The 16,079-nt window shown below is 31.6% G+C and overlaps 2 protein-coding genes across 4 annotated transcripts; both read right to left on the bottom strand.

The window, feature by feature from the left end:
- Positions 1-1,340: 1,340 nt before the first annotated feature.
- On the bottom strand, positions 1,341-6,685 carry LOC107622548 (cytochrome c1-2, heme protein, mitochondrial). 2 transcript variants are annotated; one of them, XM_016324486.3, is made up of 8 exons: positions 6,546-6,685; positions 4,841-4,900; positions 3,457-3,671; positions 2,766-3,045; positions 2,613-2,684; positions 1,956-2,072; positions 1,780-1,845; positions 1,341-1,705 (listed from the first exon to the last, which is right to left on the bottom strand). In XM_016324486.3, exons 2-8 carry the CDS (start codon positions 4,886-4,888, stop codon positions 1,589-1,591), a joined length of 915 nt encoding a protein of 304 aa, XP_016179972.1. In that variant the 5' UTR covers positions 4,889-4,900; positions 6,546-6,685; the 3' UTR covers positions 1,341-1,588. The 2 variants fall into 2 exon arrangements, with proteins under 2 accessions (XP_016179972.1, XP_016179973.1); XM_016324487.3 differs by having other exon boundaries at positions 6,383-6,558.
- A 979-nt stretch (positions 6,686-7,664) lies between these two features.
- Positions 7,665-13,480, bottom strand: LOC107622546 (Rubisco methyltransferase family protein). 2 transcript variants are annotated; one of them, XM_016324484.3, is made up of 12 exons: positions 12,841-13,480; positions 12,665-12,740; positions 11,835-12,040; positions 11,626-11,712; positions 11,442-11,534; positions 10,055-10,209; positions 9,855-9,939; positions 9,684-9,770; positions 9,478-9,597; positions 8,554-8,655; positions 8,297-8,465; positions 7,665-8,002 (listed from the first exon to the last, which is right to left on the bottom strand). In XM_016324484.3, exons 1-11 carry the CDS (start codon positions 13,204-13,206, stop codon positions 8,298-8,300), a joined length of 1,545 nt encoding a protein of 514 aa, XP_016179970.1. In that variant the 5' UTR covers positions 13,207-13,480; the 3' UTR covers positions 7,665-8,002; position 8,297. The 2 variants fall into 2 exon arrangements, with proteins under 2 accessions (XP_016179970.1, XP_016179971.1); XM_016324485.3 differs by having other exon boundaries at positions 7,665-7,982; positions 12,841-13,462.
- Positions 13,481-16,079: the final 2,599 nt, after the last annotated feature.

Raw genomic sequence — 16,079 nt, forward strand, 5'->3', positions numbered from 1 at the left:
TTTCAATCCTATCTTAACGGATTAGATCAAATTAAGTACCTGCATATACGGTTAGTATTGTCAGACTAAGTATTTTTTAATCCAAATGTCTGCGCGTGTGTGCACGCACCATATAGTGAAAGTGAATACATGTGTCGTACTTGCGGTAACATGGTTTTTTAATGCTTTGTGCCTTCTGTAGAAGATGGTTTCTATTCACGTTCCATGTTCTCAATTCTCATACACCACACACACAACGTATGGTACGATTTTATCTACTAATAGCTAACATCCTACTCATACATTCATTCATTGATTCATTGCCCCTTCTCTTCTGTCTTTATGCTCCTATCTTGGTTCTTCTACAATGGCAATTTTCCATTGGCCAAGCACCAAAGAGTGGAAAAAGGTTAAGAAGGACATCTGTCTTGTGAAAGCTACAGGCAATGCAAGCGATTCGAGTTTTGAATTTTTATTGGTTGGTTTTGATTTTATGAGTTTTTAAGGGACCCACTACTACCACTAAAGTGAAGTGATGTACCCGACTCTATTTTAATTAAGGACCAATGAAGTTGTAGAACGTGTCAAACACTCATAAAGCTGAAGATGCGTCACTGTTCATTGAGGTGACGTAAAGGGATCTTTGTTTGTTTATAATCAACATCTAGTGATACTTTTCTATTCTTAATTTATAATTTAAAATTTACAATATCTTTAAGATAGTGTTTATTTTGAGATACTGAAATAGAAATGAAGAAACTGAAATTTAGTATCATATACTAAAATTTTTATTTTTGTTTTTAAAATTTCAGTATTTCAATACTTTTAAAAAATAAAGACATAAGGGATTAAAATTTTTAGAGATGGAGACTGAAATTTTAATAACATTTTATGCTTAAAATATCTTCATTTCAATTAATTAATTTTAATTTTACTCTTTGTATAAATTATTTGCACTAAACTTTATTTTAATCTGTCTCTTAATTTTTGTCTCTTAGTTTTTATCTTTTCCGTCTATCTCTCCACCAAACACTACCTTCTTATTACTTTTTTCTAAGTAATTAATTGTCAGTTTAGAAATTTTAGAACGACAAAGAAATTAATTATAACTTTAGAAAGCATGCGATTCTCTATTTATTTACGTTTGCATGTAACTATATAATTCTTTTTATGGATAAGGTAATTACGTTACCTACATTTACAAAATAATTTATTCTAATAAAATAAAATAATAAAACTGTGTCATCAATAATTTTTGAAAACTGTTTTTCTTCTTTTGATGTTGATAACCAATGAAAACATTGGGAGTGGTCACAGGCCAATTGCAGAAGTAGGTAAAGAAATAAAGCGAAACAACAAAATTGAATTATAATGAGATTATAGTACTCAGAAAAATGTAACAACACATGGGTTGAGATGGACATACAAAGTTAACATAACATATCTCATATATCTTATGGAACAGCATTATTTCTATCTCAAACAAAAATACAGCACTCTTCCAGTAATTCCATACATGTATTTGACTTGATAAGAAGACTTAATCACATGACAAAATTATTGCCAACAACTATATTTCCCAAAGTTCTAAAGGAAACTTTGAAGGCAACTAATTGACGACATCAAGAACCAGCTTGCGAGACTTTAGAACGGACCACCTAAGGCGGCGGTAGTAGCCAGCTTGAAGCAATGCCAATGTTAGAACAAATATCCATTTAAATCCCATCTGCAAGTAGTAGCAATGTAGTTAGAACTTCTAAATAAAGATTCCGGTAGGCAAAGGTATTAAAGGAAACATACCAATTTTCTTTCTTCCATCTCGGGTTCGGCGGCCCAAGACAAGAATGACACAACATCTTTCCCCATCTGCAGCAAAACAGGATAGTGAAAAAATGATCTACATATCCCAAAGAGTATCCAGAATAAATACTGTGATGAGATTTACTGAAAAATTTATACTTAAAAAAGACAAGTACCTGTGCTTCAGTGGCAGGAGTACCATCTTCATATTCAACAGCACCATCATTAAGCATTTTAGGCATGGCAATAGCTCCGCCAGGGAAATAAGGATTATAGTGCAGGCCCTCTCTAATCTACAACAATATTTAAGAAGATATCTGTAAATAAAAGTTTACCATTAAGGACACTAATCAAGAGCTTTATTTTTGTCGGGTGAATAAACACTTATTTAATATTTAGGTTTGAGGAGAGTTGTATGACAAATGGAATCACAAATGACACAAGTTCCACAAAAACATTAATCATGAGCACTCAATGTAAATCAATCGAACCAACCATAATATGCTTAAATGCTGAGGAATTCCAATGCATGTAAGGAAAAGCATACATCAAGTATAGTTGGAAAATGGAATGAAAGAAAGACATCCATTATGTCAATGACCCTGTAATGATGCCCAACCTACCATGCACAGATATCATAACCATTGGTGTGCATAAAAAAGGGACACAAGAAAAATTATTCGACTGTTGTGGCCCATGCTAGTACAGATTTCAAAGCCACACAACAGTTTATCTTTGTTTTAAAGAATCCATCAGGAAGTTAACGATTCCACATAACACCTTATACACAATGCAGAGTTGGTGTATTCTCGAAAATTATGAGATGGATTTACCGAGACACCAGCAGGAGGGTCACGATAACCAGTTAGAAGGGCAAACACATAGTTCTGACCATTGTGACGAGCCTGAAAGTACAGAGTTTAAAGATACGTCAATATGACATAGATTAGAAAATCTAGTCGTTACTCCTAGACAATTGACATTACTTTGGTAATTAGACTTAGATCTGGAGGATAGGCTCCTCCATTAGCAAACCTAGCAGCTGCTTCATTTGCATATGGCTGAGGAAAGCGATCACTGAGTTTACCAGGGCGTGTGAACATCTCACCCTCATCATTAGGGCCGTCAACTACCTCAATCTCAGCTGCCATAGCTTTTACTTCGTCTTCTGTATAAGCAACACCAACCAAATCACGGTATGATATCAAAGACATAGAATGGCAGGAAGCACAGACTTGTGTATAAACTTGATGACCACGACGAATCCTGCTCATGCAAAATTAGTTGTCAATCCTGCCACTGGAAAAAAAGAAAAGAAAAAATACCCCAAAAAATGATGGAGAGGGAATACTCCAATTGCAGAGTATAACTATTTCTTTCAGTATATTACAATTTACCAATTAATATGAATTTTCTTTTATAAAAAAAGGCTTAAAAAGGCTACTAATCAGCATATGATAGAGAAGATTTAAACTGTGTTAGATCATATCAAAGACATTTTATATCAAAGCAAGAGGGAAGTTAAAATAATTAACAACTATTTGTTATTCACCTTTAATATATAGTGACTAGTGAGTATTAAGTTGAGTGTATATAGTTGCAGATTTAGCAAATTATACAGCAGATATATATATATATATATATGGAAAATTATGGGGAAATATAGATGGAACTCACGATGCATGATCATATGAACTGAGGATGCCGTTGTGAGGCCATGGATAGCTTGGGCATGCTAGGCCATGCTCAGCTTCATCAGCTGATGCTGTCGTTGCAAAACCGAAAAACCCAGTGACACTAGCTCCAAGCAGTGCAAGTGCTCTAAAGGAGCTTCCATCAGTAGAACCAACACCATCTTTCTTTGTGATCATGGATGACATAAGAGTAGGATTCTGCAAGTATAATTCAGGTATCAGCAGAAGAGACAATCAGCTTTTCATGAAGCAAAATTTTAAAGAATATTAAAAAACTTATAATATGCATGAGCACATACTATACCAGTCTCCAAAAGAGTTTAACTTAAATGTCAAAACAACAATAGAATTAGAAAGTTAAAATGGAATAGCTCCCCATTGGAGTATTGAACTTGGACACAGGTCCATAGCTCCATTTACAGGGAACAATTAGAAGTTTATTCTTTTTTAGCTTTGTACCAACATTCAGTCTGATAAATAACATCACAGATCGAAGAGTAGATGCATTTAAATCGGTTACTGTATGTTTGGCAGATTTGAAGGCTATGAAAAGAAATGGTTAATAATGGGATGGAAATATGGAATAGAAAAGTGAAGCATGGAATGGTTATCATCCTAATGATTCGAAATTCAATGAAGAGGGAAAGCAGAGTTCCCCTATTATTGTTTGGTAATTACAAGGGAATGGACATGAAATAGATATATCGGAAGAACAACAATGTATCTTTATAAGGATAAAATAGTAGTTCAACCATGTCTGAGTGTCTCCATACCCAACCCCCCCCCCCCCCAAAACAAAAAAAAAATAAAAGAAAAAAAAACTACACCGTTACTAGCAATCCATCGAAACATGACCTTCAGACTCCTGAAGTACCTAGCCATTTCAACCACTCAGCTCATGATGGAAAACAAGACAATTAATCTGAACCAAATTTCCTTCAACTAGAAAACTGCCACAAGAAATTCTATGGAAAGATCAACTGTATACAGGAACTGTAGAGCCACAACATCTCTTCAATCTAAAAAGGATATATGATCTTCTTGTAATAATTAGTTTGTAAGAAAGCCCATGTGCAGTTGCTTTTCACAAATGAGGTAGTCCTATTTGAATATATTGTAAATTTGTTTTACAGAAATAAGATTCAGAATCCAAGCGTTTCAATCAAATAGGATTAAGTAGTGAAAGAATTTGAGGAAACAAAAAGATACTGCTATTAATTCTAAACTCTGAGGTAAGAGATAAAACCATTTTCCCATTCTCAAGCGCATCTTTCACCTAAAGGTCTTCATTTGAAGTCACAAGCGCAGCACAGAAAGTAAATACTCCTTATGATACAAAAAACCAGAAAGGCGGGGATAATGCTTACATGAAAGTGAGATTGGAGTTTCCTCCTCAAAAATTGCTGAAAAGCCATTGTCTATCCTCACTGAAAATTATTGGTAACCATGTTAAGATATTAAGCAAATTAATAAATCCCAAAACATATAAGAGATAAATTTTATTAATAAGCATATGGGAAAAAAAAAACATACACACAGGAAACATCACTAAATAACTGAGAATGCAGTGAAGAAAGATGAAAAACAACCCCTACATAAAAACTAATCAGAAAAAAATTAGGGTACGATTTCATTTTCTGTTTTAATTTTCAGTATTTTCTGTTTTCTGAATTTTGTGAAGAAAAAAAAATAGTGAAAATAATAAAATCCTGTTTTCTCTTTTTTCTTCACAAAATTCTGAAAATTGAAAATGCAAACCAAATGCACCCTTAGATTTTCTGTTCATTATGGATTGTGGTAGAATTATCGGTAAAAAAGAATCATTGCAAACATTTGATGAATTGCTATGTAGTCAATTCTTGGTACAACACATCTGACAACAAAAATGAGCAAGTAAATAAAATGGATAAAAAGATAGAAGTGTGCAATTTTCAGATTCATAATTAACATAAAATATGAAGGATCTAACATGCCAATGCCCAATGGATTTGTACAGTCCGCTAAGATTTTATCAGACAATAGAACAAAAGATATCACTAGAAAACTTGATAGGGATATCTAGCTGGTAAGGATTATGCTCCAGAGGATTGCAAGGAATGTGCATAACTTATTAAATTACATTACACATCAGGGGATATTGACCAAACAATATTAACGAGCAATCCATAGTCCAAATCATGAAATCTTCGTTAAAGTAGTTTTCACATTTATCTAGATTCTCAGGAGCTACCAAATCTCATGTAAATTTTAAAAGAATACACACACTTTGTTGTTTGCTCCAAATTTTGAACAACATTTCCTTCCCAATAAAAAAAAATAAGAAAAAAACAACGGATTATATAAACAATGTCCACTTCTAAACAACAATGTGCACATATGAAATAGCTTGAAAACAATGCGAACAAAAGCAGCATAGAGAATTTGAATGCAGCAAGTAGCATTACCACTAATGGAACAGTTATAGATCAAACTCGCCGCTTAAATTCACTAACTTGCAAAGGATTATGAAATTTCAGTGAGTAAAGCTTCTATTTTGTCCTCCATACTGTATTTTATAAGTATAATTCAATTTGGTCCCTGACTTTTAAAATGTTTAATTTAGTCCCAACCATTAAACTTTCTGATTCACTATCCATCCCCATTGAACCACAAAGTATAATCCCAAATACTAAACTGAATCATGCTTACAATCTTAAAGACGAAATTGAACATTTTCACTCAATATCTCATGAGCATATGCTGCTACAACTACTAATACACTGACACAACACACAAAACATAACCTAAAAAACAAAAAAACGCAAACACAACATAATGAGCGAAGAACCACGGTTTTTAGCCACAAACTGAAGCATTATGGACCTAAATGAGTCAACAATGATGAACTAATGAACAAATTCAATGGTTACCGATGCAAATAGATAAATTAAGAAGCAAAAATGGGAAGCTCGGAATTCGAGAGGGGTTCGGAGATCCGAGTCACGGTGATAGCTGAACATTAATTGAAGAAAGTAAAAGAATGTAGAGAAGAAAGAGGGGAATGGAAGAAAAGGAGAGAGAAATGGGACTCACGAAATGGAAGCTGGATTGGTAACTGAGGATGCACTTTGCAATTTGGATCCAATGAAGAGGGAAGAACACCACACACACAAAGAACACTACTGAGTAAGAAACGAGAAGAGGAAAAATGAGACACGTGTTTTTTTTGTAACGTTTTTTGTCCAATATTTGGGCCACATTGTAGACATCGGAAATCTGCAAACAGAATTGCTTACTATGGGCTTTCGGGCTCTATTGACGGGCTTTTGTCCCAATCTATCATTTTGAGTCAATTCAAAATCTTTTAATCATTTTCCAACCATCTAAATAATTGATACAAGCGTCTCATGTTAATAGTCTAAATAGTCATTGACACATCAGCAGATTATTATTTACAAAGACAGCTTACACTAATTACATAAATGATTGGGGACTATTAAAAATTTTCAAATTGTTAAAAATTATTTTATACTTTGAACAAATGGTTAGAAACTAAATAGAACATATACTCTAAATAAGAAATTCAAAGTGGGGCATCATCTCCATTCTCCAATAACAAGGAATTAATTTTGGTTCCAACTATGAGACGTTTTTAAAATATAAAAAAGGGAAATTCATATATTTCTTAAAATAATTTGTAGAAATGTAAAATTTGTTGAATTAATTAAACCGTATACTGTTTTCATTTAAAACAGGACTTAAACATATTTTAAAAATAATACATCACTAACAGCAACTAATAAATAAAAATAATATAGTCCTATATATTACTTTTATATATCAATCTGACATATATATTTTAAAGAGCAATTTAAAGTATATGATCTATTGAAAACCAATCTGATGCACATGTAATCTTTAAAAAATCATTTTAACTATTAACCCAATTTATGTTTCTACTTTTAGTATGGGTGGAGTGTACAGAAGTCCAGAGGGGATTGTTGAATGGTCAGATAAAGAATGGTGAATTGGGAAATGATTGATGATGATGGAGAAAATGATGATAAGTGTACAAATTATTTTATATTTACTATAAATGTTCATGTAATGAACTAGGAGAGGGTAAGTGTTATAATTAAAGGGCTTGAGTGAAGGTCGCTTTAATTTTCCCTAAACAATAAATGAAATTATAATGCAGAGATTATAACAAATTAACAATATATACACAATTGATATTGGAATTTGTAATTCATGTTTTCATTTACAAATATGGCTTAACTATCATTCAAATTGTCAAAGAGAAAACCTACAAAGATTGTAACAGAAAACAAAAAGCATGGATGCTCTATCCCTCATGTAATTCAGCAACACATAACTCAAGGGCCAAAGAGAAATACTTTTGATCTTCAGGACGAAATGCAAAGAGCTCAAGAGCACCCCTTCTAATTTGGTAATCTTATGATCAATTCTAGGCTCACCAATCACGAAAGCGTATCAGCACCTCACGAGCCATGATTTGAATAGATAACGCTGTAATGCACATATTAGACCTGTCATGATATTTTAAATCACTGTCTTTTCTTTCGGTTACAAGTATCTGAATTATCACCGCTATTATTAATAGAACCCATACACATCATATGCACAAGCATTTACTGAAGCAGTAAAGCAAAAATAAAAAATTAAACGAAAGAAAGAGGAACAATACTTATGAGAGGCAACTACATATAACTTTGCTCTCAAAATGGTGATTGGCAAATCGTGACTTACTGCAGATGTAAAAAATTATGTTTTATACAATAAAGACATTATGTAGAGAGAGAGAGAGAGAGAGAGAGAGAGACCTCATTTCAATAAAGGTGCATAGGGAGCAGGGCAAGGAGATACACTGTGGTCTGGTAGATGGTCTATGAAATCATTGGTTGCCTGCAAACACGCATGAAGCATTCTCTTTTCTAATCTAACAAGCTGAGTAGCAACTCGCTTCTTTGGATTCAAATTATCATCCGTCAACTGGTGTAAACATAGAATATCAATAAAAAGATCATAAATACTTGATTTTGATGAAGTCATCTTCTATTTTGGGGTAAAATAAAAATACCATAGACTCATCTTCAGCCAAAGTAGTAGGATAGCCTGCCAGCCGAGTCATGAAATAATCAGCAAGCTGCTCCAACACTGCCCGTTCCATACATGGGCTCACCTACAATTCACAATCGAAGCCAACTTTTTACGGTGGATGATTTATTCTGCAATTATTATACAATAATGCCAGGTAAAAAATTGAAGGATATGAAATTTATTTTAGCACAGTACATAACGAGCAAGAAAAATAAGTAATAGACAAGTGGAAAGGACATCACAAGAACTTGATTTACAATCCAGGACAAAGTTAAAGTGCTGGCAAAAGCTGGTTTAGCGGAGACGAACAGGGGCTGTGTTCCCTTTAAAAATTTTATGAAGTCTACACATATATGTATATGTTTACTAAATTAAAAAGCTCATTGGCAGTGCTATGACCTTCACATTTGCTCCACTAGGTGCTGGGTTCAAAATTTCCATGTTTTTTTACCAAATTCATCCTTGACTCTTTAAAAAAATTATTTTAACTTTGTTTAATCCCTGTTCTAAGCATTCACTAGAAAGGAATAACTTCAACCATTTTCCTCTTAACTTACTCATTCAAGTGTTTGTGTTGTAGTAATTAACTTCATGGGGTTGTTTTGCTAACATCTTATTGCAAAAACAAGAGTTAATGCATTTAATGTCAACAAAAATAGAAACACTTTTTTTTAATGAGTGCTCTAGACAAAACCCAAATTTATTTTAGTTATTTTTATCTTAGATTTACTTATATGATTTTATATTTTATTTTTTTGAATAAAATAGCATAATCAATAAGGGCTAGTATATTTAATCAAACTATTCAATTGAATGTGTTATATGTATACCACTCTGTCCGGATTATGTGTTTTCTTAACATTCCACAGACTCATCTATGAAAAACATAACACGAGAAACTTACAGGACAAACTGGACCTTGAGAGGAAATGACAGATTGCATCTCAGAAGGATCTGAAACATATCCGAGCCGCAGATAAGGAAGCATATCTAAGACAGCTTCTCGTTCCTTCCCTGTGTACACCTGCATCAAGCTTAGAACTAAGGAATTGATATGAAGAACATTGAATAACCTTTGTTAGTATTACTATAACGGTTCAGTATTAATACATGAAAAACTTGAATCGATAGTTTTCCGTTTCTTTGTGCAACCATTCTTTTATCTTGGTACTGTGGATCTTCGGTATTCAAAGCTGCCTGGGACATATATATCAGCAAGATCAACAAACAACAGAATTGTGAAATACTGAATGCGATAAAGAGTAAACGTACACCTCATACCTCAACTATTAGGCGATCATATGAATTATCTTCATCAATGAAACCATAATTTAGAAGTAACTTTGAGTTAGGCTGTGGCCCACACCTGAAAATGGCCACTTTCAAATCTTATAACAAAGCAACTGATGACAAAATCAATACAAAGTAGCCGGAAGGTTTTGGAAGAGAAAATATTCCCAGTTACTGTCAAATAATTATACCAGACAACAATTGGATCCCCGGCCTTATATGGACGATCAACGACTAGCTCCACAGCACCATCAACAGCAGTTAACATTGCCTTGCAATTACTTCTGTATGCCAGTAAAGGAGGTCCCAGGGGAACTAAAGCAAATCTACGAGCTAAACTCACTTTCTGATCCAGTAAGAAAAACAATCAATTTTCATTCTTTTTAAAAGGGGAAAAAATGCAAATAAAACAAATAAAAAACATATTGCTAGGCTAACTGCATCTGTAGTCCAAATAGGAAAAGGGCACTGTTATCCCAGCAAACACTTCAATTTTCAAATGCCAGAAACAGAACAATTTACTATTCAATGAGAAGTCTAGCATGAGATCTTAAAGCTCAATCAAGGAATAATGTAAACAACTATCCATACATTACATAGAAACTAGTGCATCATGGAAAAAATAAGAAATAACTGGATTACTAATATTCAATAAAGCATGTAGAGAGTAATGGGGTACCATGTCCAACCATCTAGTGTCTTGAAAATAGGCTGTGCAATTTTTGTTAGCCTCTACATACAGTAGTATCTTCATAAAGAAGAGACTCATCACCACTGTTGTATATGGTTTTTACCACATCAACATAAATTGTTTCCTGTGCTACCATTTGAAGGTTAAATGGTGCTTCTTCAATTACTTGCCTAAATCTTTTGGCATACAGAAGTACAATGTTAAGTAGCTAAGAAAGTGGGAAACCACACCTTAAAAACTAGCTATTAAGGAGGAAGAATCACTCTCCTTAAATACAACATCAAGCATCCCATACTACTTAGTATGGGACATTGGGTACCCCATAATACCCAAGTCCCTATAACACAATCCACCAACCCTAGAGAGCCAACGTCCGCAGCAACTTCACTCTATTGACACTGACCCAGCAGTGGCCACTCAGCTATCAGCTATTAGTATTCGATATTCACCTTAATCCAACCTATAAGTGGCCCTTTCTGTGCCGCCGATGACCTGACTCTAAGATCATTGCTAAGTATCCAAGGAACTAACTATTAAAAGGGAAAAACCACCCCCTTAACTACAACATCAAGCATCCCATCCTACTCGATATGAGACTTTGGCACCCCACAATACCCAAGTCCCTAACATATGATCATATGTAATAAGAATCTTATTAAACAGATTTGGCAGCACACACACACACACACATATATATATACACATACACATACACACATCATCGTAACAGGTTACCAAGTGAAACCACTTGGAATATAATTTCTTCAATTTAAGTGGCGAAATATATACACACAAGCTTAATAGATTAGTCAACACTCAACACTCTATCAGTCCAGATTGTTTGTGCATCTAATGTGTAATATCAGATAAGAAGGGAACTTCTTTACCTGCAAATGAACTACACATGACTGAACTGCAACAAAGGCTTGTTTGAAAATCTCATAGGAAAAGGCCTCAGTAGGAATGTCATATGGATATTGCTGCAAAATACACACAATGTAAGCACCAAGTCTCATAATATAATCGAGTATTTGACTATTATACTTTTTATTGTAGTGCATGTTTAGTTACCTGAAAAAGAGAACCAGCCATAAACCAGACTGTGTCAAGTTCATTATACTCTCTTTTTATTCCTTCAGCCCTTTGTAGAACTTCAACCTAAAGCACACTTACCAGAATTTTAGTTTGGGTATATTTGAAAATTTTAGAAATTTCAACCATTAAACCTTTGTAGTTGAATGTGGTGTTAATCTTTAATGAGGATTGGGAAGAGGGAAAACCTTTGTGGGACTTCCAGTAAGGTAAGCTAGCTCAGAATCTGACCACAGTAGAGGTGATTCTACTGCCATCTGGCCCCTGCCTCGCTGACGATCGAGCTCCCTAATGTATGGATACCAGAAAGACTTCTTTCCTTGTTTTTTCTCATACATCAGATACAATGCCAAGCATGCCAATTCGGACAATTTGTTTGTGGTCAATAGCTCAGCTGGAATAACAATAAAGAATGAGATACAAATATAAATATTGAAATGTTTTGATACACCTCCAATCTGTTAATATTTTACCATAGATGAACAACACAATGCCACATACATTTATTCATTTTAAGAACGAACAAAAGCCTCTCTTCTTCCCATTATCCAAGGAAGTAATTTCTGTCAGGTATTTTGCCTAATAATGTTGACTCCAAAAGGAGAAAAATCTCTTCCATGTAGTAATGTCTGGCACTAGCTAAGAGCAAACAAAAAAAATGACCTATCAACATATGCATCACCTAAGCTACTATAGCAAATCAACGTCGTGAAATCCCCTTAAAATATAAAATATTTTTAAAACCACTATGCCACCTGAATCTCAAGAACTGAAACCATATAAGTCAAACGTCATAAAACGCAAAAAACCACCCATGAGTACCATCGCTTATTTGTTTAGTTAAAAAAGCTAATAACCATTAAGTCCTCCAAAATTCTTAAAACAGAAAATATTATAAATGCTTCTTTATGTTTTCCAAATAACTTCAATTTTAATTTCTTAAACAGCAAAAAAATCGCAATCTATAATCTTGGAAAGAGGTACTGGACATAACAGATCAAAAGAATTTAACAACTACCAATAGTCTCGTTTCCTAAGACCCTTTCCAGCGTGACCACCAACGAATTTGGAACAGAGAATGCAACATCACCAGCCTGCAATTAAATAATAATAAATTTAAATAAAGGAAAAGAAAAAGAGTAAACACTACTTTGGTGAATAGAAAATATGAATGATTTTGAATTATGAATGAACCTGAAGATCTTCACTAGCAGCTACATAATGTATCGGTTTGTGTGCATCATGGTGCGAAGGTCTTTCATTCAGAACAACTTTGCAAGGAGGGAGGCCATGCTTGTGCATCCAGGATTTCAAGTCGCCTTGCTCCTCCTCCTTCTTTCCGGCGGAGACGACGGCGGTCTCGCCGCCACCGGCGAGCAAGGTGTCGCGGCTGGAGGCAGAGCAGTAACATTTCCGGCGGAGGGAACGGAGGCGGCTCTTGCTGACTGATACGGCGAAGAATGTGGGCAATGCAGGGAGAGGATTAGCAGAGGAATGGCGAATTGAAGGGGAAAAGAAGCTTTTGTCTGAAATTGGAAGTGTGAGGCGCGAAACTTCCATGAAGTTAGGGTTTAGGAATTGGGAATTTTGAGTTCGATGAAGAAGATGCTTTTTTTCTCCGAGTTTCTGAGTAAGTAGAAGGAGAAGTGTGTTGGTGTGAGATATTTTGGTGCGAGATTTTGGATTTTAGCATGCACTATATATACATGATGGTTTTGGGTGAACAGAAAGATAAGAGAAATAAAGCCAGAAAAGACAGGAATGGATTGGAGGGAAACAAAAAACTCTGCTGCGAAAATCTTCTAGTTCTACACTTAGTTTGGGTGCACAAACCACGAATTTCCATGACTCATTAGTGAATTCAAGCAAATGTTATTCCTATTGATCATTTTATTTTTACACGATCTTGTTACGGATTTTAATTTTGATGTACGTTCATTAATCATAAAATAATTTTATATATGCATTTAACAGCATAATATTATATTAACAAAAATAATTATTTTTTATATTTATCGTATGAATGATTATTAAAAATAATAAATATAATTATACTATCGATATATTGAAACTAAATTTATTATGTTATATACATAAAAAATTATTATAAAATATGTTAAAATATAAAATTTATAATAAAATTAGTACTCTATATATTTGTAGTTGATAAAATAATTTTCAAAATAATAAAATTAGTTTGTAACTTTAAAAAGATGATTTTTTTTATAAAATTGTCTGATTATTAATTTTTTATTATTTTAAAAAAGAGACTAAATTAGTAAAATCACCAATTTTTAAAAAATATAATTTTAATTAATTTAATTAGTAAATTAAAAATAATTATATTTTATTTAAAACGTTAGAAAAAATTAAACTCAATTTAGTATGAGCTGAGCCTAATTATTTATTTTTAATTTTTCAGTTAATTCTAGCTTTTTTGTTACAAATATATAGTATGAAAATTAAAAAATAATTAACTATTAAATATAAATAAATAATAAATAATATTAAATATTAGTGACGAAAGAAATAGTATAAATAGGGACTATATTATTATACATTATTATATTAGGAGAGAAAAAATAAAAAAATAAAAAATATTATTCATACATTAAATACTTTTTATATTTATATAAAAATATAGTTGTTACTAATTAATTGTATGTTTAAATTTTTTTCATTAACAAAATAAAAAGAACGTATTTTGATTATTAAGAGAATATTGATTTAATCGGTAATTATCATAAAGAATATACATGTAGTGCAATTGTTAAAAAAAATAGGTAAATCTTAATTTATTAAGAGTTTTTTTTGTTTAATTATTATGTTGGTCCCTATAGTTTTGTAAAATTTTTAATTAGGTTCTTATATTTTTTTTTAATTGAGTCCTTGTACCAAATTTTATTTTTAATTGGATTTTTAAACTTTTTTTTTCTTTTATTTGAGTCTTTGTATTAATTTTTTTTAATTGAGTTCCTATATAATTAAACCAATTACTGTTAAGAAAGATCTAATTGAAAGAAAAAATTTAGTGCAAAGACCTAATTAAAAAAAATATAGAAACCTAATTAAATTTTTTTTAAAATTATAGGACCAACAAAATAATTAAACTTTTTTTTCATTCATTTAAAGTAAAAAAATTATAGTTTTAATAAGAGAAAAGTTTAAAGGTCAGTAATTTTAATTGATATTAGTTAGTATTTTTAACAAACAATCTAACACATCTTTAATTCAATAGTCTAACACTATACTTTTAGCTAATATTTTTTAATATAAAAAGTATTAAAGGGTCAATAAAATTTATTATTTTTATTAATAATATATAAAAATATAAATTAAAAATATATTATTAAATTATTAGATTAAAAAAATTAAATTAATAATTAAAATATTAATTAAAAGTAATAAATTTTACTTGGTTTTGAGCTTTGATCCTTTAATATAATAATAAGGGTTTTTTATTTAAATAAAATATTTGGGTTTCTATATTACCTGATTCTCCTAAATGGTTTTTTTTTAACGTGAATCTTTTAAACCATATAATATATAAATCGTCCTAGGGTTGTGTGTTTTAATAAATATATAAATCATTGTATCTTGGGACGATTTATGCATAAATTGCATAGATGAATAAGGCATAAATCGTCCCAGCCCACTGTGTGTTACGAATAACACGTAAATCGTCTTAGCCTAGGATGATTTATACATTTTAACCTAAAACACTCTACCCTGGCACAATTTACGTGCTTCTTCCTAACTCTCTACCCCTAGCACGATTTACGTGCAAATCCCAAACCCATAAATCCTTAGTACGATTTTTATTTGTATTTAACGATAATTTTTTTAATTTAAAAATTAATTTCTAATCAATATTTAACACTTGATTATTAGTAAAAATTATATATTAATTTTATAAAAAATATAAAATAATATATACCATTTTTAAAAATTAATCATTTCATCTTTGATTTTTCATAAAAAATAATTAATTAATACAAATAATATTTTAAAAACTTAAATTTTGGAAACAAAATAAAATTATTTTAAATATTTTAACATTTTAAAATAATTTTTTTTAATTACAAAAATTCTTATATTTTGTGACAAACAAATAACTTGTTACAAACAATATTAAATTTTCTGACAAATTAATTTTTTATTACAAAATAATTGGAGTTTTTAAAACAAATGAATATTTTGTTACAAAATATTTTGAATGTTTGCAACAACTTTATTTTTTGTTACAAAATATTATAAAATTTTGTAACACACTGATTCGTTATAAAAGCCAAAATAATTTGTAACAAAAAAATCAAATTATTACAAAATATCAAAATATTTTGTAACAAATTGTATTGTTGTTACAAAATATTATTATTATGCAACAATCACTAATTTTTGTTATAAAAATTAATATTTTGTAACAATTTTAA

This window comes from Arachis ipaensis, chromosome B10 (assembly GCF_059453495.1).
Source record: "Arachis ipaensis isolate K30076 ecotype BB chromosome B10, ASM5945349v1, whole genome shotgun sequence".
NCBI lineage: Eukaryota > Viridiplantae > Streptophyta > Magnoliopsida > Fabales > Fabaceae > Arachis > Arachis ipaensis.

What these genes read in the sequence shown, in the direction of transcription:
- LOC107622548 (XM_016324486.3), bottom strand. Translation starts at nt 4,888, where the DNA reads ATGGCTTTTCAGCAATTTTTGAGGAGGAAACTCCAATCTCACTTTCAT. An exon ending in AGTTCATATGATCATGCATC is followed by an intron (nt 3,046 to 3,456) that starts GTGAGTTCCATC and finishes TTGCATGAGCAG; the next exon opens with GATTCGTCGTGGTCATCAAG. An exon ending in CTCCTGCCACTGAAGCACAG is followed by an intron (nt 1,846 to 1,955) that starts GTACTTGTCTTT and finishes GTTTTGCTGCAG; the next exon opens with ATGGGGAAAGATGTTGTGTC.
- LOC107622546 (XM_016324484.3), bottom strand. Translation starts at nt 13,206, where the DNA reads ATGGAAGTTTCGCGCCTCACACTTCCAATTTCAGACAAAAGCTTCTTT. An exon ending in CTTAGGAAACGAGACTATTG is followed by an intron (nt 12,041 to 12,664) that starts GTAGTTGTTAAA and finishes TTGTTATTCCAG; the next exon opens with CTGAGCTATTGACCACAAAC. An exon ending in TTACTGGAAGTCCCACAAAG is followed by an intron (nt 11,713 to 11,834) that starts GTTTTCCCTCTT and finishes AGTGTGCTTTAG; the next exon opens with GTTGAAGTTCTACAAAGGGC.